The sequence below is a fragment of the Microcaecilia unicolor genome, chromosome 9, assembly GCF_901765095.1.
Source record: "Microcaecilia unicolor chromosome 9, aMicUni1.1, whole genome shotgun sequence".
NCBI lineage: Eukaryota > Metazoa > Chordata > Amphibia > Gymnophiona > Siphonopidae > Microcaecilia > Microcaecilia unicolor.
This window is the reverse complement of record NC_044039.1, coordinates 110,168,530-110,192,058: the sequence shown is the minus strand read 5'-3', so window position 1 is coordinate 110,192,058 and position 23,529 is coordinate 110,168,530. Positions and strand designations below refer to the sequence as shown.

General features: G+C 44.9%; 1 protein-coding gene across 1 annotated transcript in view; it reads right to left on the bottom strand.

Moving 5' to 3' along the window:
• LOC115478094 overlaps positions 1–23,529 on the bottom strand; it is a 129,651-nt gene that overhangs the window by 65,924 nt on the left and 40,198 nt on the right. The window contains exons 3-4 of the mRNA XM_030215328.1: positions 14,909–15,047; positions 6,625–6,746 (exon numbers count right to left, since the gene is read on the bottom strand). Of these exons, the coding sequence (XP_030071188.1) occupies positions 6,625–6,746; positions 14,909–15,047 (261 nt within the window). The remainder of the gene's footprint in view (positions 1–6,624; positions 6,747–14,908; positions 15,048–23,529) is intronic.

Sequence of the window (23,529 nt, the reverse complement as noted above, 5' to 3'; positions counted from 1 at the left end):
CCAATATTTGGCTTTGTCCACTTTGAAACAACGAGCTGATTTAAAGCCAGTCACCATGAAGCTCCATGAGATGGGAATTCGCTATTGATAGAGGCACCCCTTTGCCTAGGTGTTTTATAAAGATGGTCGCATGCATCAGGTTAAGTCAGTAGCTGAGGCTTGAGAGATCCTGCTGGAGGGTGACCCCTGGTAACTCCAGAGGTGGCAAAAGGACAAACGTCTACAGCGCCAAAAGTCAGCTAGACAGCTTACATGATCAGGTTGAGTTGGGATGCATCTTTGAAAGACACAATAAGTAATTTTGACTTATGGAAAATGATGTGATCCATGTGTTGTAATTTCAATGCGGAGCTCATCATGTGTTATGTGAGTTGTTTGAGAGTTAGGGAAAATGTTTCTATTATATGTAATCTTATCTTATGGGTATAGGGGAAGGGGGGAGGGTGATACACTTCCTCTGTCTGATACCTCTATGTTAGGTAGGGGAGGATGGTCAATGTTAGTGTCTCAGCACGGGAGAATCGTGGAAGGGCAGGGTTGGGAATCAGGTTCATGATAAATTCTTTTGTTAGGCCCCGAGATTAGATGTCTGGTATTACTCTAGTGCTCCTGAATGTCAGGGGGCTAAATATTCCTATGAAACGCCCAACTGTTGTTCCGGGAGCTGGTGCACTTGAAGGCGCATATCGCCCTAATTCAGGAGGACACATTTAAAGCCAGCTCATGAATCTCTGTAGGCATCGCAAATTTCCCTACCAATATTTTACCTCTAATAGAGAGTGCTAAAACCAGAGGGGTTTTGAATGCCTTTAACGAGTCCCACCCCTGGTGTATAGAGAAAGTTCTTAGGGATAAAGAAAGGAGGTTTTTGTTATTAATATTCTCTTTGGGTAACCAAAAATATACTCTATTAAATGTTTATGGCCCTAACGCTGATCATAGAGACTTTTTCCATCAGCTGGACCAGGTATTATTGAAGCATAAGGTGGTTTTTTTGTTAGTTGGGGGGAGATTTCAATTTTTAACGGTGAACCCTAGCTTGGATAATTCTACCAAAAACAGTGACGTATGCGCAGCGTGACCATGAGTTATTCCATGCATGTCTTGCGTGATGGCAGATGTCAGGATTTTGGTGACAAGCTAACCCAGCTGGTTGAGAGTACACTCACTACGAATGCGGTTGACGGGTGGTGGAGAGAGCTCATTACATCGATGGTTCCCGCCATACTCTGCACAACTACTAGATCAAATGCATAAGATGCGTCACAAGTTATATGAATTGCAATTAGCGGATGTTTCTGAGCAGCTTCAATGGGTTCGGCAGACCCATTTTGAGTTTGTTAATAAGTCTAGTAAACTCTTAGCTCATAAGCTTAGGAAACAGACCTCTCAAAATCATATCTAGTCTTAAGGACGATGAGGGTGAGGTGACATCAGAACAGGTGCAATTGCAGTGATTCCGATTGTTCCAGTTTTATAAGAGACTCTATACTCCTGATGTTGACCCCTGAATAGAGTATTTTAGATGTTTTAGATCAGGTCACCTTACCTGGATTATCTGAGGGGGCTCAACAACGAATTTCTCAACCTATTGTAGATGAGATACTACAGGCGATCCATACCCTGTCTCCTAGTAAGGCACCAGGGCCTGATGGTTTCACTAATAAATTCTATAAGACCTTTGCTAAACTTTTTGGCCCATTATTGCGATTATTTAACTCCTTTAGCGAGGGCCAACCGATCCCGGAAACCTGGAGTCTGTATATATCAGATCTACTTAAGCCGGGTAAAACCCCCCAGTTGTGTGGATCTTATCTTATCGTCCCATTTCATTGTTGGGGGTTGACTATAAACACTTTACTAAGATATTAGCTACCCATCTGCAGTATTATCTTCCATCTTTAATCCATGAAGATCAGGCAGATTTAATTCATGGACGTCAAACCTTTGACAATATACGGGGAGTTCTCCATCTCATACATCATGCAGAGGCCGCCAAAGTCCCCTTAGGGTTGCTATCCTTAGACGCTGAGAAAGCATTTGATAGAGTACATTGGCCATTCTTGTTTGCAGTTCTTGACAGAGTGGGTATTACAGGTCACTTTCACTACTGGATCCATCTTTTACATGCAGCCCTTTGTGCTTCTGTTAGGGTTAATGGCCATCGCTCTTCTTCATTTCCTTTAGCTAGAGGTACTAGGCAGGGCTGTACTTTGTTGCTGCTTCTTTTTGCACTGGCTGCGGAACCTTTAGCTAGTTGTATTCGGGTGCTCCCAGAGATCATTGGGTTGAGTAGAGGGGGAATGGAAACCCGGATCTTGTGGTTTGTGGATGATATAATGTTAACTCTGACTGATCCAGACACCTCCTTTCCTGCATTTACCTCTGTCCTCAAGCTTACGGATGAGTATCTGGCTTTAAGATTAAATATGGGGAAATCTGAGGCTCTGACTATTATGCTCTCCGAGGAACAAGTAGATAGGTTGAAGACCAACTTTTCCTTTCGTTGGGCGAAAAAGTGTATTCGTTACTTAAGGGTTAACTTGACACACGATCTAACTGATCTTTTTGAGGTGAATTTCCAGGGGAAGTTGAACGAGATGTTTTTAGAATTGGATCGGTGGGAGGGATTGACAATTTCTTGGCTGGGCCGTATTAATGCAGTTAAGATGATCTTGCTCCCTAAACTGCTTTATCTAGTTATGGCTCTCCCTATCTCCTTACCTGATCAGTTTATCCAGGGCTTGCGACGAAAGGTCTTTTACATGGAGAAGGAGGCCACCCAGAGTGCGAAGGGAAGTGATGTACCAAATACTTGTGCATGGGGGGATGGATGTTCCCTCCTTTGTAGGCTATCAAGCTGCCCACCTCCGAATTCTAGTAGATTGGCACCGGGGAACAGGGAAGATCTGGCAGTCTCTTCAGCAGATATGGCTTGCTCCTTTTCCACTGAAAGCTATCCCTTGGCTGCCGGATCAACTTTTGTGGAAGATTGCCCGTGATGCTCCACCACTCCGCCATTGGCCCTTGTTGGTTTGGAGTACAATTTGGAAGAAAGTTTTCCCGGATCATGTACATTTTTTTTTTTACATATGTTTATTTGGTTTGCCCCACAGTTTGTCCCGGAGACTCCTGGGAAGGGCTAGGTTTGGGTGAGCTAGGACAGATATGGGAGGAAGGAAAATTAGTTTATTTTCAAAGTAATCAGGAGGAATATGGGCTCCCTTCTCAATGCTTTTCAGTATCAGCAAAAGCATGACTTCATCGTCAGGCAGGCCAAGGGGAAGTTGAGTCTACCTGACACACCTCTGGAGCGAGCAATGGCATGTGGGAGAGGAAGGGGAGGTATTTCTAGGCTTTACAGAGCCCTCTTAGCTCATCATAAACCTATTTATTTATTTAGATTTTGCTCACACCTTTTTCAGTAGTAGCTCAAGGTGAGTTACATTCAGGTACTCTGGACATTTCTGTCCCAGGAGGGCTCACAATCTAAGCTTGTACCCGAGGCAATGGAGGGTTAAGTGACTTGCCCAAGATCACAAGGAGCAGCAGTGGGATTTGAACTGGCCACCTCGGGATTGCCAAGACCGTTGCTCTAACCACTACGCCACTCCTCCACTCTACTATGTTATCTATCAAAATGGGAAAATGCAATGGCTATTGTGTATCTGGATTTTCAGAAGGCGTTTGATAAAGTACCTCATGAAAGACTCCAGAGGAAATTGGAGAGTCATGGGATAGGAGGTAGTGTTCCATTGTGGATTAAAAACTGGTTAAAAGATAGAAAACAGAGTAGGGTTAAATGGTCAGTATTCTCAATGGAGAAGGGTAGTTAGTGGGGTTCCCCAGGGGTTTGTGCTGGGACCACTGCTTTTTAACATATTTATAAATGACCTAGAGATGGGGGTAACTAGTGAGGTAATTACATTTGCTGATGACACAAAGTTATTAAGTTGCAAGAGGATTGTGAAAAATTACAAGAGGACCTTACGAGACTGGGCGTCTAAATAGCAGATGACGTTTAATGTGAGCAAGTGCAAAGTGACGCATGTGGGAAAGAGGAACCCGAATTATAGCTATGTCATGCAAGGTTCCACATTAGGAGCCACCAACCAAGAAAGGGATCTAGGTGTCATTGTTGATACGTTGAAACCTTCTGCTCAGTGTGCTGCGGAGGCAGTGGCAAAGAAAGCAAATATAATATTATTAGGAAAGGAATGGAAAACAAAAATGAGGATGTTATAATGCCTTTGTATCGCTCCATGGTGCGACTGCACCTCGAATATTGTGTTCAATTCTGGTCACTGCATCTCAAAAAATATAGTGGAATTAGAAAAGGTGCAGAGAAGGGCAACAAAAATGATAAAGGGGATGGGACAACTTTCCTACGAGGAAAGGCTAAAGCGGTTGGGGTTCTTCAGCTGAGGGGAGATATGATAGCAGTCTATAAAATAATGAGTGGCGTGGAACGGGTAGACTTGAAGCATCTGTTTACACTTTCCAAAAATACTATGACTAGGGGGCATGCGATTATGCTACAAAGTAGTAAATTTAAAATGAATCAGAGAAAGGTTTCTTCACAAAGTGTAATTCAACTCTGGAATTTGTTGCAAGAAAATGGGGTAAAGGCAGTTAGCTTAGAAAAAAGGTTTTGACAGCTTCCTAAAGGAAAAGTCCATAGACCATTATTAAATTGGACTTTGAGAAAATATTTCTGGGATAAGCAGCATAAAATGTTTTGTACTTTTGGGGGGGATCTTGCCAGGTATTTGTGACCTGGATTGGCCACTGTTGGAAACAGAATGCTGGGCTTGATGGATCTTTGGTCTGTCCCAGTATGGTAATACTTATGTACTTATATCTTATGAATATCCACAATGGGAACGTATATTTAGATCTCTGCTTAAAGTATCTCTCTCTAGCGCTCTGATATAGAGTGGGTATAAAATATTGTATGATTGGTACAACACACCTAAGTGGTTGGCCAAAATATTCCCAAGAAGTTCGGCCTTGTGCTGGCATCAATGTGGTTTAGAGGGGGACATGTATCATATTTGGTGGGCTTGTCCACGTGCTCAAGAATTTTGGCCTATAGTGTTGAACTTTGTTTTAAACCTAACCAAGACAGTACCCATTGAAGATGGATCATTGTCTCCTACATGTTAGGCCTTTGGGAGTGAAAACTTACACCAGTTGGTTGCTCATGTACTTGTTGCAGCTTGGAAGCAACAGACCTTACCAGGCCTTCAGAAGATTTTGCGGAAGTTGGACTATATCCACTTGATGTCTAAAATGACAGACATATGTACTGGTCATTTGCTGTCCAACCATCGCATCTGGGACCTGTGTGTGCAATGGTGTTCTGGCCCCAACCCTTCTGCAGTATTGTAACTGAGACACTGGCGGGACAAGGAGATGTTTGTGGGGGGGGGGGGGGGGGGGGGGGGAGGGGTGATATAGAGAATAATTGTATCCTTTAGCTATCTGTTTTGGAGAAATTACCAAATTGAATATGACCTGCTATGAAACTAATCAGCCACAAATTCCTACATCTAGTTGTGTTGTAATTTTCTATCTTGCTTTGAAGATTCAAAAATTATCCTTAATCAAAACACAGTGGAGCCAATATTCAAAGCAACTTAAGTTCACCAGTGCTACTGAATGTATAACTTGCCTGTTGATCTTCTGTTATACCTTCTGTAATAATTTGTTCACCTGTGTTCCTTGCCTACAAGGATCCAGAAAAAAAATGCATGTCTGACTTCTAAGCCTCTGACATGTCCACAAAAATTTAAGTGGTTCATACAACCAAAAAAAAACTGGTAAACAACAACCACACACGTGTGTTCATGAAATTTGGGGGAATCCACATACCACCACTTTCATGATCCTTGTGCACTCCCCAGTGGCGTACCAAGGGGGGGCAGTCTGCCCCGGGTGCACGCCGGTCAGCGTCGGTTTCCATGCTCCCTCTGCCCCGGAACAGGAAGTAACCTGTTCCGGGACAGAGGGAGCATGGAAACCAACGACGCTGACCGGCGCGCGGTACCCCCAGCAGCGTGCACCTGGGGGGGGGGGCAGGGCGCATCAGCGATCCACCCCGGGTGTCAGCGCCCCTCGGAACGCCACTGGCATTCCCAGACAACTCCTGAAAATTTGGTGTGGACTGGATGATAAAAAGATGGCATAATTGTGCATCTGTACTCACTGAATATATGGATGGCCTCCCAAATACAACCTGACAGTTGGGAAAGTTAGGTGTCATAACTATGCACTTGTATTTATAGAATACATGGATTCCCCACCCCAACAACCACTAAAATGCCCCATCTTGTGTGCCCTCTGACATATGGGAAAAGTGATTGGCTGCAGAACGGATGCAAAAGCAAAGAACTATTAGAAGAGGGATACCTGCATGCTCAACTATATGGAATATACACATCTGTAAAAATACTTATGTACATCTACCCTTGGTTCCCCAATATGCCCTGTCAGTAGGACATGAATAGAGGAGACATACAAACTGAGTGACTGCATAAACCTCCAATCTCTTTGAAAAAAATAGAATAAAAATCAAATAAATTTGTCAGACACTAAACAAAATTGCTGGAAACAATTTGTTACCCCAAAGAGGATGGCACCAAGTCTGGATCCAGTATCAATGAGTATCTTGCCCGTCAGGTCAGGGAGCACATGCTGATACAGAAACTTCAGCTCCACACGAGAGAAGGAGTGAGACAAGAATGCTGCAGTCAAAACACAGCAAAAAAAAAAAAAAAAAAAAAATCAAAGCAACCCCTTTATACCAGAGCGAAGCGCAAATCAGGATACGTCTTCATTGCAATGCACACACAATACTATAGCTTGATTTTACAGGCTTGGACAGTACTAACTATTCTCACAGAAATCTTCTTCCAATTCCAGTTTTAGTGATGCCCAGATCATCAGAAGCAAACACAGGTGCTAGAGGCTATTAGTGCCATAATAGCACCATGTCTGCTACCGCCCCATGATCAGAGCCCCCGAGCGCATGAAACGCGTTTGCAGGCTCTGACCACAAGTAACATGCAAATGCGTGCTAAACATGTATTTTATTATTCCTCCCCAATGATCACCTTGGGGCTGGCATTAGGGTTTGCAGACCATTGGGGAGGAATGGCGAGCCCTGACCAGCATGCCCCTCCTTCCCCCCCAATAGAACCTTCCCCCCCCCCCCCCACAGGATCCTCAACCCTTCACCTCAAGCCAGCGACACAGGGCTAGCGGTTCGGCTGACCTCCAGCCTCCCTGATTCCCCCCCCCCCCCCAAGTTCATGAGGGGGGAGCAGGCTGGAGATCCGGTGGCTAATCAGCCCCCTACCCCCCCTCACACCCCAAAATAAAAGCTCTTGTGGCCCAGTGGGTCACAAACACAAGCCCCCCGACCTGGTGGGGTCTAGCGGCCCCCTTCCCAGAATCCCATACCTTGAGTAACTAAGAGGGAGTAGAACATTCCCTCTTCCAGTGCCGCCTTGAAAATGGTTACACAGCCCTGCCCAGCACATCCTGGGATGCGCTGGGCGCTACTCCCTCCTCCACCACTCAGGTACAGGGGGGAAGGAAGGGGGCAGCTAGACCCCACTAGGTTGGGGGGGGGGGTTGTGTTTGTGGCCCACCAGGGCTTTTATTTTGGGGGGGCTGATGATCCACTGGATCTCCAGCCCCCCCCCCCCATGAACGTGTCAGGGGGAATCGGGGGACTGGATGTCTGCTGGACCACCAGCCCCCGTGTCACTGGCTTGGGGTGGGGGTCCCACAGATCTACAGCCCCTATGTTTAACAGATGTGAGTTTTTGACAGCCTGGACCTGTCAAATAAGTGCTGGAGGATTGTGCCTAATCATCCTCCTGCACTTTTACCCTATTAGCAGAGATAATAGCCTGCTTATATTTGCATGCTATTATCTCTGATAATAGAGGTGGTAAATTGTGGGGCTTTTGATCACCTGCCCATGAGTAAATAGGTCATTTTCAGTTTGAAATGTGTTTTCTAATCCCCAATTAATTGTAACTTATTTCAAACTGTATGCACTTTACTGTGAAACTCTTTGTATACTCTTAATAGTTACCTAAATTAAGGGCTCTTTACTGAAGCCTAGGGCACGCTAATGGACATTAGGGTGCACTATGTGCCACAAAGCCTATCTAATATGATAATTTGCTCCTCCAACATTCCAATATGTCTCACTGGGATCGTAACCACCTGCTGACATCACTCCTCCAAAGTTCCAATGTGTGTCACTGGGATTGTAACCACCTGCTGACATCACTCCTCCAAAGTTCCAATGTGTGTCACTGGGATTGTAACCACCTGCTGACATCACTCCTCCAAAGTTCCAATGTGTGTCACTGGGATTGTAACCACCTGCTGACGTCACTCCTCCAACGTTCTCCGTCCCCCCTCCCTCCCAGTTCCATGGGACCCTGGAACTCGGAGGGAGGTGGAAGGGGCAGGGGAGAGATGCTGCACATGGATGGATGGAGGGGGCAGGGCACAGAGGACGTTGCCTGCATATGGATGAATGCAGGGGAGAGAGGGGACCATGAAACTCGGAGGGAGGGAGACAACAACCCTGGAACTCTGAGGGCAGGAGGGAGAGGGGACCCTGGCACACATGCTCACAAACACACTCGCACCCAGTCTCACTCTCTCTCTGTCACACTCGCACATTCACTCTCTCTCTCTCTCACAGTCACTCTCAAACATACACACTCCGAGGAAAACCTTGCTAGCGCCTGTTTCATTTGTGTCAGAAACGGGCCTTTTTTACTAGTGTGCATATAATAGGAGGATGTGCAGCATTTACTGTGTGCTATGCTAAGCTTTAGTAAAAGGGCCCCTTATTTAAGACAATTATTATGAGCTACTATGATGATCAGGCCATCAAAGTGATCCCGAGGCAGCCTGACAGCAAAAGGTGAATCACATCAGGATTTCTACACATGTGCATTGGACCTTGTGGATTTTTAGACTGATTTCTTTTGCACCCATGGTAGATTTTGAGATAATTAAAAAATAAATATAAGTTTTGGTTAAAGGACTTTGGAGCCCTTTAACTAAAATGCAGTAAATTTGGACTATTTAACAGAAGAATTACTGTGCAGTGAGTGCAAAGGCTGTGTGGTAAAATCAGGGAGGCATGGCCACCATCTGCCCTGCATTTACTGCACAAAACAGGTTACCACAGAGGCACTGAGTTACAGGCAGTGTCCAATAGTACAGGATCACCTTCACTTATCAGGCACCACATTTAATGCAGTGCCAGCCCAAACAAAACAAATAATCACTGCAACAAGCCACAGCAACACATCCCCTCTCCCCCCTTCTACCCTTCCACATGTTCCCTAAACCCTGGCCCCCATGCTAGTAACCCAAATCGTCCAACGCACACCTCATCCCTCCAAGTCATGCCCTCTTGACTCTCCATTTCATGTTACTTTCTTTCAGCACAAGTCCCTGCCTCTCTATAAGTTCCCACCTTCCCCACACAAACCCCTGGCCACTTCATAAAAGCATTGCCCCTACCATCAAAACCCATCTCTCTGCCTCAGAAACCCTGCCCCCAGTACTCTACTCTCCCCCACTCCCTCCTTAGAACCATAACTGTGGTTGGCAGTGGTGCTGCTGCCTGGGTTGGCACCTCCTCCAAAATGACACCTGCCCTTAGCAGTAGTCTTGCAGTGTAGGGATGTGAGCTCCTGTCATCATGCAGCTTGTGTATCACAGATCTTGACTGGGTTTTACCTGTGAGATTCCTGAAATAAGTGAACAATCCTGCAGTGCCTGAGGTTTCATAATACAGAGACTTTTGCTAAAGTTAAAACTTTGCTAATAATTGACCTCTGCTGAAATAATTTTTTTTCATGCCTGTGTTCTGTTAAGCAACCCAGCTGATGCAAGATAAAAGAAATTCAGGTCACAATAACTTCACAAGACTGTTTAGGGACAGACTCACTGGAACCTGAGCTCTAGGGAAAGTCCCCAGCAATGTGACAAGACTCAAGAGTCCTGAATCGCAAGAAAATCATTCAGAATGACGACAAAGACATTTCTAGTGATTTTGTGAGCCATAAGAAAGAAGAAACAATCACTTTCTGGGATCTTATGAAAACATCAAGGACACTGCTGATGGCAGAAAATGATGAAAAGGGCACCATCGGGACAAGAGAAACCTTTTGTCTCTCTAGACTCATCTGACTTTCATTTGATCTATGAACTCATATGAACACCTGTGCTCTCCAGAGCAAGAACTGCCTTTAAGATGACAAATTCTGTTTTTCCAGTCATTACCAAGAGACACTGGCAACACATGCAGGTTGTATGATCAAACTATATGATTATCGGACTGCCAGTACCGCAGCTGCACTTTTCACCTCTTCCTATTATTCTGAGCACATCCACATTTATATTTTATGGTTTATTCTCCCCCCCCCCTGATATTTAACCCTCAGAACGGCTGCTGACTGGTTAAATCGTGCCAATATTCAGCGGGGGGTAACCAGCTAGTCTCTGCTGAATATCCCCCATAAGCAGCTAGCCAGATATATCAGCCAATATAATCGGCTATCCGTTGATTTTTAAACTGGGTTTAGCAGCCATATTTGGCCGCATGAAGCTGTAGGATATCTTTGGCCGGTGTAAAGATTAACTGACCAAAAAATAAACCGGATATTCAATGCCAGACACTGGAAACTGCCCAGCCTTGAATATCCGGGTTTAGCGCCAACCAGAGGGAGTTAGCCGGTATTCCTGCAGTCTGAATATCGGCCCTTATGTAGCCATCTAGACCCCCATAGACATAGATAGCATCTCCCTCATCTATATATTTTTGATTATTTTTATCTTTAGATTAAAGGTTATATTTTTTATCCCAGCCTTAACATTTTGTATATAGATTTTATCAAAGCCTTTTGCACAATTCTGCATAGATGTCTTATAAACAAGAGTACCCTCAGTATGGGCCTTAAAGTGACAGACTGGGCTAGGAACTGGTTTAGTGGAAAAAGAAAAAAAAAAAAGCAGTGTTAAGTGAAGCTCGCCTGAGGAAAGGGATGTTACCAGTGGTGTGTGCCGCAAGGTTCAGCTCGTCGCACAGTTAACGTTTTTGTAAGCGATATTGCGGAAGGGCTTTCTAGTAAGGTTTGCATCTTTGCAAATTATACCAAAATATGCAACAGCATAAACACCCCTGATGGTGTGGATAAAATGAGGAGCAACCTAGCAAAGCTTGAAGAATAGTCCAGAATTTGGCAGCTAAGATTTAATGCTAAAAAATGCACGGTCAGGTATTTGGGCTACAAAACTCCAAGGGAGTGGTACTGTTTACGGGGTGAACTACTCTTGTGCACAAACAAGGAGCGGGATTTTTGTGATTGTATATGATGATCAAAGTGGCTGACCAAGTAGAAAAGGTGATGGCAAAAGCCAGGAGGATGCTTGGGTGCATAAGGAAATTAATGGCCAGCGGGAAAAAAAAAAAAAAAAAAGAGGCAATAATGCCTCTGTATAGTCTCTGGTGAGACTTCATTCAGAGTACTTTGTACAGTTCTGGAGACAACATCTTAAAAAATATATATAGACAATCAGTCCAGAGGGTGGCTACTAAAATAAATAGTGGTTTTCGTAATGAAGCATACAGCGTCAGACTTAAAAGATCTCAATATGGATACTGTGAAAGAAAGGTGGGAGAGGGGAATCTCATATGAGGGAGCATAGAATGAAGGTGAAAGGGGACAGACTAAAGAGTAAGATCACATCCACATATATCTGGTCTTCATGTGCCTGTTTCTATATTTGTATTTCTGTGCTACCTAACCTCTATGGCTGGCATCCATGTCATCTCAATCCACTCAGGGGGTTCCAAAGGGGCTCTTTTCAATAAGTGAGACTGGAGAGTCCATCAGGAAAGGTTCCTGTAGGCCAGTGATGTAAAGGGCATTCTGGCCTTGAAATATTGAGACTTCAGGGACTGGCACAACAGGATCCCCTGCAGGAAACTCGTATGTGCATTCACCCATGAAAATCACCTCCAGGGTCACTGCCATGAAACTAAGAACCCAAAGGTAGTCCTACGCTTGTGGAGCCTGATTCAGCTGCGATTGATGTTTGGGCACCTGCTTGTGGGTAAGAAGCACTGTCTCAACCACTGTATTGAACAGGATTTCCATTTACTCCAACTGTTAAGAGGGAACCACCCAGCCCAGGCTTTCCAACAACTGAATCACCTTGGAAGTAGCCATTCTTGACTCCTCTGCCAAATCTGCCCTCATCAGCCAATCAAGATAGGGGTACAACTCTGATACTTTGGGAGCAGAGATGGGCCACCACCATTATTGAGAAGATACAAGGGATTATTGCTAGCCCGAATGGAAGGGCACAGAACTGAAAATGTCACAAGATGCAAAAGCTCAAGTAGCTAAGAATACGAAGCTAGGGTTTCGTAACATCCACAAAACCTCACAGAAGCAACGACTGAACATGGTGTCTCCATGCTGAATGTCAACACCCAAAGCACTACATTGATGCCTTTGAGGTCCAGAATGGGTACTGGAGCCCCTTCTTCTTTAGCACTATAAAATAGATAATAGTAATGTCTTCTGCCCTATTCCAAAGTGTGTGTGTGTGTGTGGGGGGGGGGGGGGGGGCAGGTAACAGCCTACACAGCTTCCAGCTGGAGCAAATGAAGCATGCTGGCCACTGCCTGGTGCTTTGTGGACAAGCTGAAGAGAGACCACAAAGGCCTCAAATGCGTTGCAACAGATTTAAGGTATAGCTGTGACAACACCTCCAACACCCACTGGTATGAGGTGATCTAAGCCCATTCACAATAAAAAAGGAGGGTAATCTGCCAATCACTCAAACTGACGAGTGGCCCAAAGCAACCGCATTGGACTCCCTTGGAAATGCCAATCACACCCGACTGGCCTTGAACGCCAGGCCCTCTTGGGCCCCAAAAGGTCCCTCTCTTGGCCTGTTTTCCCACCTTGACTAGGGCTTAAGGAGTTTGCTTGTTCTACCATAAAGTGGCTACCCCCTTTCAAGTGGCTCTTGCCCTAGTCGGCTGGCCAGGAGCCTTCTGGTGCACTTCCAGGAGAGATGGTTTCTCCCATGTTCCTAACCAACTTCTCTAGATCTTCCCCGCAGAGCAAGGGCTGTGCGCTCAGGCATGCTTATGGAGGTGGCATCCACAAACCAATGGAAGAGCCACAGATACCTCCTGGCCATGACCACTGAGGAAACTGAATGAGAAGAAAATTGAAGCAAGTCATATAAAACATCCACAAGGAAGGCTGCAATGGACTCCAAACACATCACCTCTAGGGAATCTTGGAGCTGCTATAGTCAACACAACATAGGTCAAGCTATACAGCCACCACATACGGCCGCTTGGGCCCCAATGATGTTGAAAAGCAGGCTTGCTTGAGGAAATGGTCAATCTTCCTCACATGCATGTCCTTAAGTGCTGTCCCCACCTCCTTCCACATAGTTGGCAGTCTTCTTGGTCACAGCGGCGACAAGGGCACCACACTTTGTGGGTTTTGCCAATACTTCAAGCAGCAAGGAGTTAGGGAATTCCCACTCTGCCATCATCATGCACATGATCACTCTGTGTGGAGGAAAGGTCCTTAGGTGACCCCATTAGGCCCTCCAGAAGCAGGTCCCCTTTGTCTAGCTCCAGCATAGAAACTTAAGACAGCTGCATCACTTCTCCTACAGCATCATTAATACACCTAATGACTGGGGAATGTGCTTCTTCCTCCACCTGGGAAGGTTCTGGGACAGACACTGGAGAGCTAAGCCTATGACATGCACCAGCCTAAACACCTTACCATTTGCTGGAAGTGGAAAATACTGGAGAGTTCCAGGAGAACACTGGTCTATATCCTTGAGATGTTACATCTCAGCTCTAGCATGACTGGGATGATAAATTAAAGCTGGTCTTGTAGGACATGCTGCTCCTGAACTGATGCAAGATTCTTGACTAATCATTTATCCTCCCCTCAAAGTATGCATGCATCTAATTCTTCACAATAGATTCTGGTACTTTCCTTGAAACTGATGTTTAAAACTAACCAATTTATTATTTGTTACATTTGTATCCCACATTTTCCCACCTATTTGTAGGCTCAATGTGGCTTACATATTTATAGTTGTCTGGTATAGGTTTATATCCCTTTCTAAATGGATCCTACTGGGATGATTTTATGAACCATGTCTCATGTGCAAAGCAAGTTTACAAGCAGAAAATGGTGCCACATACACACATTTACAAGCTCATGTATACTTATATGCATATATGCATAGCCATTCCAGGAGGTGGCAATTAGGTGATGAAGCAGATGCATGAATGAAGTACATACATTAAAGCAGGTATAAATTTGTACAAAACCACTTGCATGCTACTGCAAATAGTTCTGTGTACCTATTTTATAAAGGTGCACAGGCACCTATGTTTTTACAAAATAGGTATAGAGTAGATGCTTTTTGAACTTTTAACTTAGCTGCTTTACCCCATATGGTTCCCTTTAACCGATTCCTACAAAATATTAACAGTAACCGTTTCACTCATTTCCCACAATATTCTTGGATAAATTTCATCTGGTTCTTATATCTTATTGTTTTGTTGGTTTTTTTTTTTTTTTTTTTTTTTAATACACATCTAGTTTATTTTTTCCACTCACTCTTTGTTAAGAGATATCTTAACATAGATAACTGAAAACACTAAACAGGTTGAATTTGTTTCTATCAGACATAGTGCTAACTAGATTCCAAGTGTTAGAATATTCTAAAGGAGTTAAAAGGCCAAGACACTTGACCAGTCCTGAGAGCACACAGGTATGGCATAACCATCTTGCACCAGAATACAGACCTAAAGGAGCAATCTGATGAGAGCCACATGACACACAGTAATGTCTGCTCATTTTGCCTTCCTCACAAAGGGCATCTACAAGGTCATCACTGTATAGAAAAGCATCCACGTGAACCGTGGGTTCTGGTTTCTGCTTCATCTGGAAAAAATAGAGGGGGTACACTGTTAAAAACTTGGATTATTAGGACAAGACTAAAAACTGAATACCAGCTGAGCATCTCAAACGAGAGGGAGAGAGATATCAGCAAGTGAGCACCCAACTTTTTTTTTTTTTTTTTTTTTTGGGGGGGGGGGGGGGTTATAGGGGTAATTTGGTGGACATACAGTGGAGATAGCTCCTCCCTCCCCCCCAAAAAAATCTCCTGGCACGGGTGCTAAATTGGTCCTCTCAACTTACCACCAATATGATCTCCCTGCTCCTCGCTCCCCCAAAGCTAAGCAGGCAAACCACATCTATGGGAGTTACACAAAAGCAGCTGGGTGACACAGGAGAGACAGAGGGGAAAAAATAGCAGCTATTCTACAAAAGAGGCACCAATTATGAAAAGGAACACATAGGAGAGACTACCTGTGAAATACATATTCCTATTATTAACAGGCTATGCTTCCTAGCCAGCTTCTTCTAATGTATGAGACCTAGATGTGCACAGAGCCGTAGGACCAGAATCTAGTACAACTACTAAGAAACTGGAAGGAACTGTAACAATGGGCATTTTGTGCTCCTGTTTCTGCTATAGCTGGAGAGTGCTGCTAGGTAGGTGAGTATCTGCTGCTTTGGCCAGGGATCAGCTGGTTCTGCATTGCTTGCGCTGCAGTTGCAGCTGGAAACAAAGGACATTGGAAGCTTCCAGCCACTTACTGGTGGCATCAACACATTTTGAATTTTACAAAAGCACCAAAAACAGAAGTTCTGCCCTCTCACTGGGTGACTGGCGTGTAGTTTAAACCAGAGTACAGAATTTTAAAAACTGCATTAAAAAAAAAAAAAAAGTACAGAATATCACTATGACGAGACACAGAATTCTTGAACCAAACTTTTAATGCAGCAGTAATTAAACAAGGAAAATAACTTACAATTCAGATGTGCTGGACAAGAGTTTTTGCCTTGCAAACTGGGTGTTCTCAACCAGCTCTCTCTTCGTGCAAGAGGGGAGCCTCAACAACCATTTTAAACAACCAGCATCAGCAAGAGGACCGGCACCAGTGGACACGAAAAAGTGGTGATCTTCCCTGCCCCAAAGCAACCCATTAGACCACCAGGGTGACTTGAGGTATGTGTGGGAAGGGAAAGCAAAGCTCAGTTTGATTGTACAGTTCCGCAATCGAGGTCCATCCCCACTGTGGACCTGCAATGGATCCCCATGGGATTCTCGCTATCCTCGTTCTTGTGCAGCTATTCCCAAGGTGCTTTCAGGCACAGAATGATTAAATATTTTGACACCCACCAGACAGGACTTAATATCTGGGTTTTCTAGCCCATTATAAACCATAAAATTGGACTGCTTTGAAAATTGTACTGCTTTGACACCCTCCTGTCTCCATGCATATCTCACCTGTCCCTCTTCCTGTCTCTCACCTATCCACCCCCATCCTGTTAGACTCACTGGAATGCTTTCATGTTTCACATATATATTGTCATCTACCAACATTTGCTTATTTCCGATCTGACAAAGGGCAACCTTCAAAAGCTAATCAAGAAATGTATTAAGTTATGTCCAATAAGAAGTGTATCATTTTCTTTTCCATGTTTTGTTTTATTTCTAATGATTACCTTTAAAAGTGGGCCAACACGGCTACCACACCTCTCTAGGCACAATGTTGGAAGCAAGAACGGTCATCTCTGGATTGATCTCTGCATTAAGAGTCAGGGTGTATAAGCTCAAAGGAGTTCGCCATAACTGGGGACATGTGGTCAGGTTTTAGAAGGAAATCTGGTTCCAATAACCATATAATTTCCATTTAACAAGACACTGGCAGAGCTCTGGTGGCACAATCTAGCTGGTCATGTTGACTTCTGTATATGCTCAACTCTGTTGCTGATGTACATGTTAAATCTGGTTTGGTTTTAGATATAGCCCAGGATGACTGTCAGTGTAAAAATTGACTGCCTATTTGAATGTCCATTTCACTTTGGATCATCTCTGCTACCCCCACTGCCTGCAGCCAGCACTACTCCACACAATTCTAAGCATGTAATGGTATGATTGGGATGTAATGCCAACTTGGTTTTACCAAAGATGAATCCCACATGATAGCCTCAGGTAGTCCACTGCAGCTGTGGCTTTTTTCTGAAGCATCTGAAACAAAGACACAGACCTCTTTGTGACAGGCAGTACCGAGTGCTGCAGGATATAAATGCATGGGATGTGCAGTTGTTCAAGAGTCTTTAGAGTATCTTTCCATTTCTTCCACTGTCACATGCCTAATGGCAGTGGGACATCCAACTCATCAGTACTTTGGGAAAGCTCCCTCAGTTGGGATCTTGAAGGGTGACTATACAGTGGACTGTACAGACCACTGACTGTAGACAAGACACTGTGTATATGTTTCTCTTTGGTTGAGACAAAAAAGTAAAAATTTCTTTTTGGGTCCCAATGTAATCCAAGGCTTCTCTGAAGCGGAGTGGTGTCTACACTTAGATCTAAATCGTTTAAATCTTTAGCAGGATCCTCTGCGGGAAATGCTCTCATTACTCCTGGTCTGTTGGAAGCGATTTTGTGAAGTGTTAGACTGGCCTCTGTCAGCATTGCTCATGTTCTCATTAACAAGTCAATGGCTTCACCTGTGGTAGTTAATGAGTCCAGATCAACCACATAAAAGCTTCTTTTGATGAAGTGTCTGGCATCTGCCATACTCTCTCCCCTTATTGGGCTTCCTAAACCCATACGTTGCTACTGCAGGCGATGGACTATTACCAAAGACGTGAACTCTCATTGTGTTCCATAATTTCCTGGTTACTACCATTGTCACGGTACCACAGGAATATCAAAGTTTCTGTAGCCTGGGTGTATAACATTTGCTGGATATCTGCTGTTAGGGTTCCTTTCTGAAGCGAATCAAGACGCCTAATAAGCTGTTGATCATGTTAAGCCCAGAAAGCACCAAATCGAGTAAGATTCCTTGAAACTGAGCACTGGAACCAAATGTAATCCTAATCTGGCCTGGTTTATATGGATGGTACATACCAAAGATAGGCAAGTACCAACATTCTTCATTGCCTTTTAATGAGCTGGCTCTGCATGGCCATTATCTAGCATGTTTTGCATGAATGTTATAAAACATTGTCTTGACTTTGTTGCAGAAGACTAAGAAGGAAACCAAAGTCAGTTAAGAGAGCTTGCTCTCTAATTAGGGAATAGTGATCTGGGTGTCCAAAATGGTACAGGAGATACCCAACTGTTTGGCTCATCTTTGTAAAATTCCTTATCCATGATTCACAAGAACTGTCTTCTACGGAAAGTGTCAGTTTGTCATAATCCTTGGTGACTTAGAATACCGAATTCCCCAGATAGTCTCCTAAATCTGGTGGAGAGGTGTTCCGACAGATGGTTGAGCCATGTCTGGTTCTTCCCAGCTGAAAACCACCTTTATGTGCAGATGGTTATGACAAGGCTTGAACAACATGATGCGCCCATTCTCTAAGATCCACATTTTGTATACATCTACACTTGGTCTCCTCAGGCTAAAGGTAGACATTACCTATCACTGATCACAAGGTGAGTCGGTAGACATGTGGAGCGTTGGGTGGACCTACACGTAACTCACAAACTCTGATCAATGTTGGTACATCTCTTCCCAACAAGAGTAAGATTTCAGCATTTGGGTCCAAAGACTGTAGATACTCTGCTATAGGTTGCAAAAGAAGGTGGTGTTTAACTTCTGATGTGGTAATTTCCTTCCTGTTAACAGGTATCTGATTACACTCAAGAGTTGATAGATGCGTCTTAATGCTGCCATCCATTGCTTCTATTACAAATCCACTTCCTTTTCTCCCCACCCTCTTTTTCATCCCTGTACAGATCTTGAGGTTGTAGGGAAAGCAATCTTCATTGATGTCAAATAAGTCAAAGAATTTTGTCCTTGCCAGGGACTGTGCTCATGATGACATACATCTTTACTGCCTTTTCTGGTTGCTCTTTTGGATACAAAACTTTAGCTACACATATCTTGGTGCATGATGTTCCACTACAGCCTCCTTTGCACATTTGTATACAGTTTGGAATAACGTTCAGTGGTGAAGCTTGCTCTGCCCCTTCTTCACACCATGGCTAGACTCTGAGGCTTCTTTGAGATCGAGGGAAGTAAGAAACTCTCCAGGCTGAACTGCAGCTATGATGGCACGAAGAGTTTCCATGCGAAAATGACGCACTCGCAGAGCTTTATTTACTCCCTTGAGATCGAGAACCAGACAAGAAACCTCCTTTCTTTGGGACCACGAAATAGATGGAATAACGGCCTAGATCACGCTGTGTTACTGGAACAGGAACCACAGCCCCCAAGCGAATTAAATTCTCCAACGTGTCCCTGACCGCCGCTCTCTTCTTTGGGGATTTGCAAGGAGACTCCATGAAAAAAATCCAACAGGCTTCGAACCAATTCCAGCTTGTAACCGTCCCTTCTCACCTCCAAAACCCTCTTGTCTGAAGTAACCCTGGCCCACTCTTCCAGAAAAAGGGACAGCCGTCCCCTTGAAGATGGACCAAAGGCCCCATCATTGGGAGCGAGACCACATGGTGGGTCTGGAGGCCACGCCACCTGGACGGCGCTCCACCCGAAACGGTTGCTACTTCTGAGAAAAGCATGGCTTAGAGAAGGCCACCGACCTGCCTGGGCGATACAGCCTTGCCTCACGAAACTGGGCCCGAGAGGAAACCGCGTGAGAAGTCACCCTAGGCCTACCCTCGGGCAAACGACAGCCCTTAGGATCTCCCAGATCCTTCACAATCTTATCCAAATCCTCGACAAACAGAAGTTTGCCCCGAAAAAGCAAAATGAGCAAGACGAGATTTAGAAGCCGTATCCGCCGACAAGTGACTAAGCCACAACCATCTGCAAGGCACCACAGAGGGCTACTCCCTTGGCTGATGCCCGAAAAACATCATACAACAAATCCGCCAAATATGCGAGACCAGCCTCAAGCAAGGGCAAGTTTGCCACCAGCTCCTCCGAGGATGCCGCCTTCTGCACCCAGGAAAGACATACCCTGGCTGCGTAGGACCCGCAGACAGACGCCTGCATGCATAGCGCTGCCACCTCAAAGGATGCCTTAACTGCAGATTCCAACTTCCTATCCTGCGAATCCTTAAGTGCCGTCCTGCCTTCCACTGGCAACGTAGTCCTCTTAGTAACCGCTATGATCAATGAATCTACCGTGGGCAAACGCAAATCTCGCTCTCCATCTGGAAGTGGATATAAGCGCGTCATGGCCCTAGCCACACGCAGCCCTGCCTCTGGTGTGTCCCACTGCGACGCAATGAGCACCTTCATAGCATCATAAATGTGAAAAGTCCAGGAAGGCCGCTTAGTCCCTGTCATGATAGACGGGGCTGCCACGGAGGAGGAACCGCTGTCTGGCACCGAGATATTTAAAACCTCCATGGCCCTGACAATCAGGTTTGACAATTCCTCCTGGCGGAACAGACATGTCGCTGTAGGATCATCAGCCCTCTCAGACAGAGACTCTCCCTCCTTCAGCAAATCAGACCGGGTAAAGGGAAACCTCTGACAACCGTCATCTACCTCAGTGCCCACCAACACAGAGTCCAATACCTGAGAATCCACACATGGCCTCTTAGAGGATGCAGAAGGAAATAGAGACCTCTTCTTGAGAACCCACCAGAGAATTTTCAACTCGAAGGGCCCCTCCACATCTTTTGAGCAAAAATGCTCTGTGAAGCAAAAGCACAAATTCAGGGGAAAGGGGCACTCCTGATTGTACTACCTCCTTATCAGCAACCTAATCTATGCCTAAAAGACAGAGGTCCCTGCAGCTGTCTCGCGATCGAGGGAAGCCCTAAGTCCATGCTCCCCGAATCCAAAATGGAGTCCGATAGCCCTCAGTGCGGGAAAACAGGAACGCCATCCCTGCAGCTTCCTCCGCTCCTTTGGAGATAGCACAGCAAGTCCCGGCTCCAGCTGATCGAGAATCAGCTGATCGCCAGCTTTTCGTTGCGGGCGCGGAGTTCGCTGCCAGGTGCGACGGCGCCAAAATCATCTGCCGGCAGACGAGAAGCCGGAAGCCCCTGGGACAACAGTGCCGCTGGGCCCGCGATCTGTTCCGGTTGCTCATGACCCGCAGCTGAACCCCCCTGCCCCGGCGAAACATGACAGGAATCGCAAGCACCAGACTCTGCCCTCCGGTTCCCACACAGGGAGCAGCGCTTGATGGATTCTGAAGGGGCTGCCATGTGCCCAAACAACAAGAGCACAAAATCCCTCAGCTGGTCAACCATGGAGCCCTACCGTTGAGACTGCTGCTCACTGGGAGTGCCTACCACATTCACACAAAAGTGTGTTCTGCCTGCTTCCTTTTTGTTTTGTTTTTTTATATACAGGAGATTAACACTCACGTATCCTGCAGGACCAGAGGGAAGGGGGGGAGAAAGGGTGGGACCTGGCCTCACCAGGTATCTCTGCTCAGCTTAGTGAGCTCTAAACCCACAGGGTACCTCAACTCATCCCAAGGAAATGGACGAGGAGTCCCAAATCCAGAGCTGCAGAGTTATGACCATCCACCTGCTAGATAGACAGAATACTGAGGTTTGGCTGGCTACACCTGGCCACATACAGAGCCTCAGAAGTTCTCTATCTCCACCTGCTGGCAGAGGGACATAACTCACCAGTCTCTGGATTGATCTGTGGGACGCTATGGAAATTAAGCATTCTGTCTGTGAGAACACCTCATGAACTGATAAGGTTTTCCAATGGGTCCTAAATTTTAGCTATCTTGAAGACAGATGGGTATATTTCAACACACAAGATATAACTGGATCAAGAGGACCTTGCTTGGCATTACCTGCTAAAAGCTGTTCCTGATTAAAAAAATTAGCGAGTACTTACTGCCATCCATTTTGTAGGCAGTAAGGGCTCATGTGCTATTCCTGCGCTGACTGGCACACAACACCCACTTTCTGCCCCTAGACATGCCCCCTCCAAGAAAAAATAATTTTCAGACACAGCTAACGCATACTGCTTTGGCTGTTACCACAGGATGTCCAAGCACATTCTGTGGTACACCATTTTAAACTGTATTAAGAAAGCAGTAGTGCTTAACTCAGCTTAGTAAAAAGGGCCCTTAAGAATAAATCAAATTAAGTTGAGTTTAACAGCTGGAAAGTGACTAGTTTTCTGTTAAACCATCCAAAAATGAAGCTCTTTATGTAGGCAAAACCCTTTCAGTGAGCTAACCTATCTTTCTATGTCTGGATGGCGTGATACTCCTATGAAAGATTACAAGCAAAATTTTGGAGCAACATAAAATGTTAAATATTTGACAAGCATATTTCAGACAAACCCAAAACCTCATTTTTCTTTCTTAGACGCTCGTCACCTTCATCCTTAGTTTTAAGTGTCAGATCTGGCTACAATACTGCAAACATTTATCACCGCCTGCTTGGACTAGTATATGTTAATTTGCCACTAAATGACCTATAGATTAGAGAATGACATGGGACAAAGTCTTTCCCATTCCTGTCCCCAAAAGCCTCAATTATGATTTTGTATTTAAATAAGTATAAAAAGGAATATTCTATACAACTGTCACTTATAAATCAAAATACAGAACAAGGATTTAAAAAAAAAAAAAAAAAAGGGGGCTCTTCTCATAAACATCCCCTCCACTACTCGGGGAAAATTGATCAAGCCAAATCACTACACAATGCTACATAGAACATTCATGCTAACAGAATACCTTGGTCACACACATAGAACACAAATGCCAATTACTGAATAGCTGACCAAAAATGCTAAGCAAATATTAAACCAAAATCCCAAGAAACCACACCTTGCATGTAGTACAATACCAAAGACATAGAAAGATGCATTTCCTCCTATACTGTGCTAAATATAAAGACCACACATGCCAGGGATGGTGTTAAGGATAGTGCAACTAGGTCAACTGTCCCCTGGCCAGAGAGAGCTCTAAGCCTGTTGGAAGCTGAAGAAGGCATGGCCTGGTAGTGGGCTTTGGGGTCCGCTCAAATTTCCACCCCGAGCTCCAACCATTAAAAAACGCCAGCTCTAGCAGGATACACATTTCAAATCTGACATATTCTAATCACAAAATAGAAGATAATTTCTACCTGTTGTGTGGTCATTTTATTTTTCAAATCAACCATCTTCCATCTCTGTCCCTATCTTTCCCCATGTTCAGCACCTTTTTCTCTGTGTCCCCTATACTTCCATGTCCAGCACCTCCCATGTCCATATCCCCGCATCCATCACCACCACTCTATGTGCCTATCTCCTCCCCTGTCCCCAGCATCACTCCTCTGTCCCCATGCCCAGCATCTCCCTTCTGTGTTCATATTCTCCACCACGTCCAGCATCTTTCCTGTGTCCATATACCCCCTCCCATGTCTGGCATTGCCTCTCTGCCATATACCATCCCCATGTAGTATCTC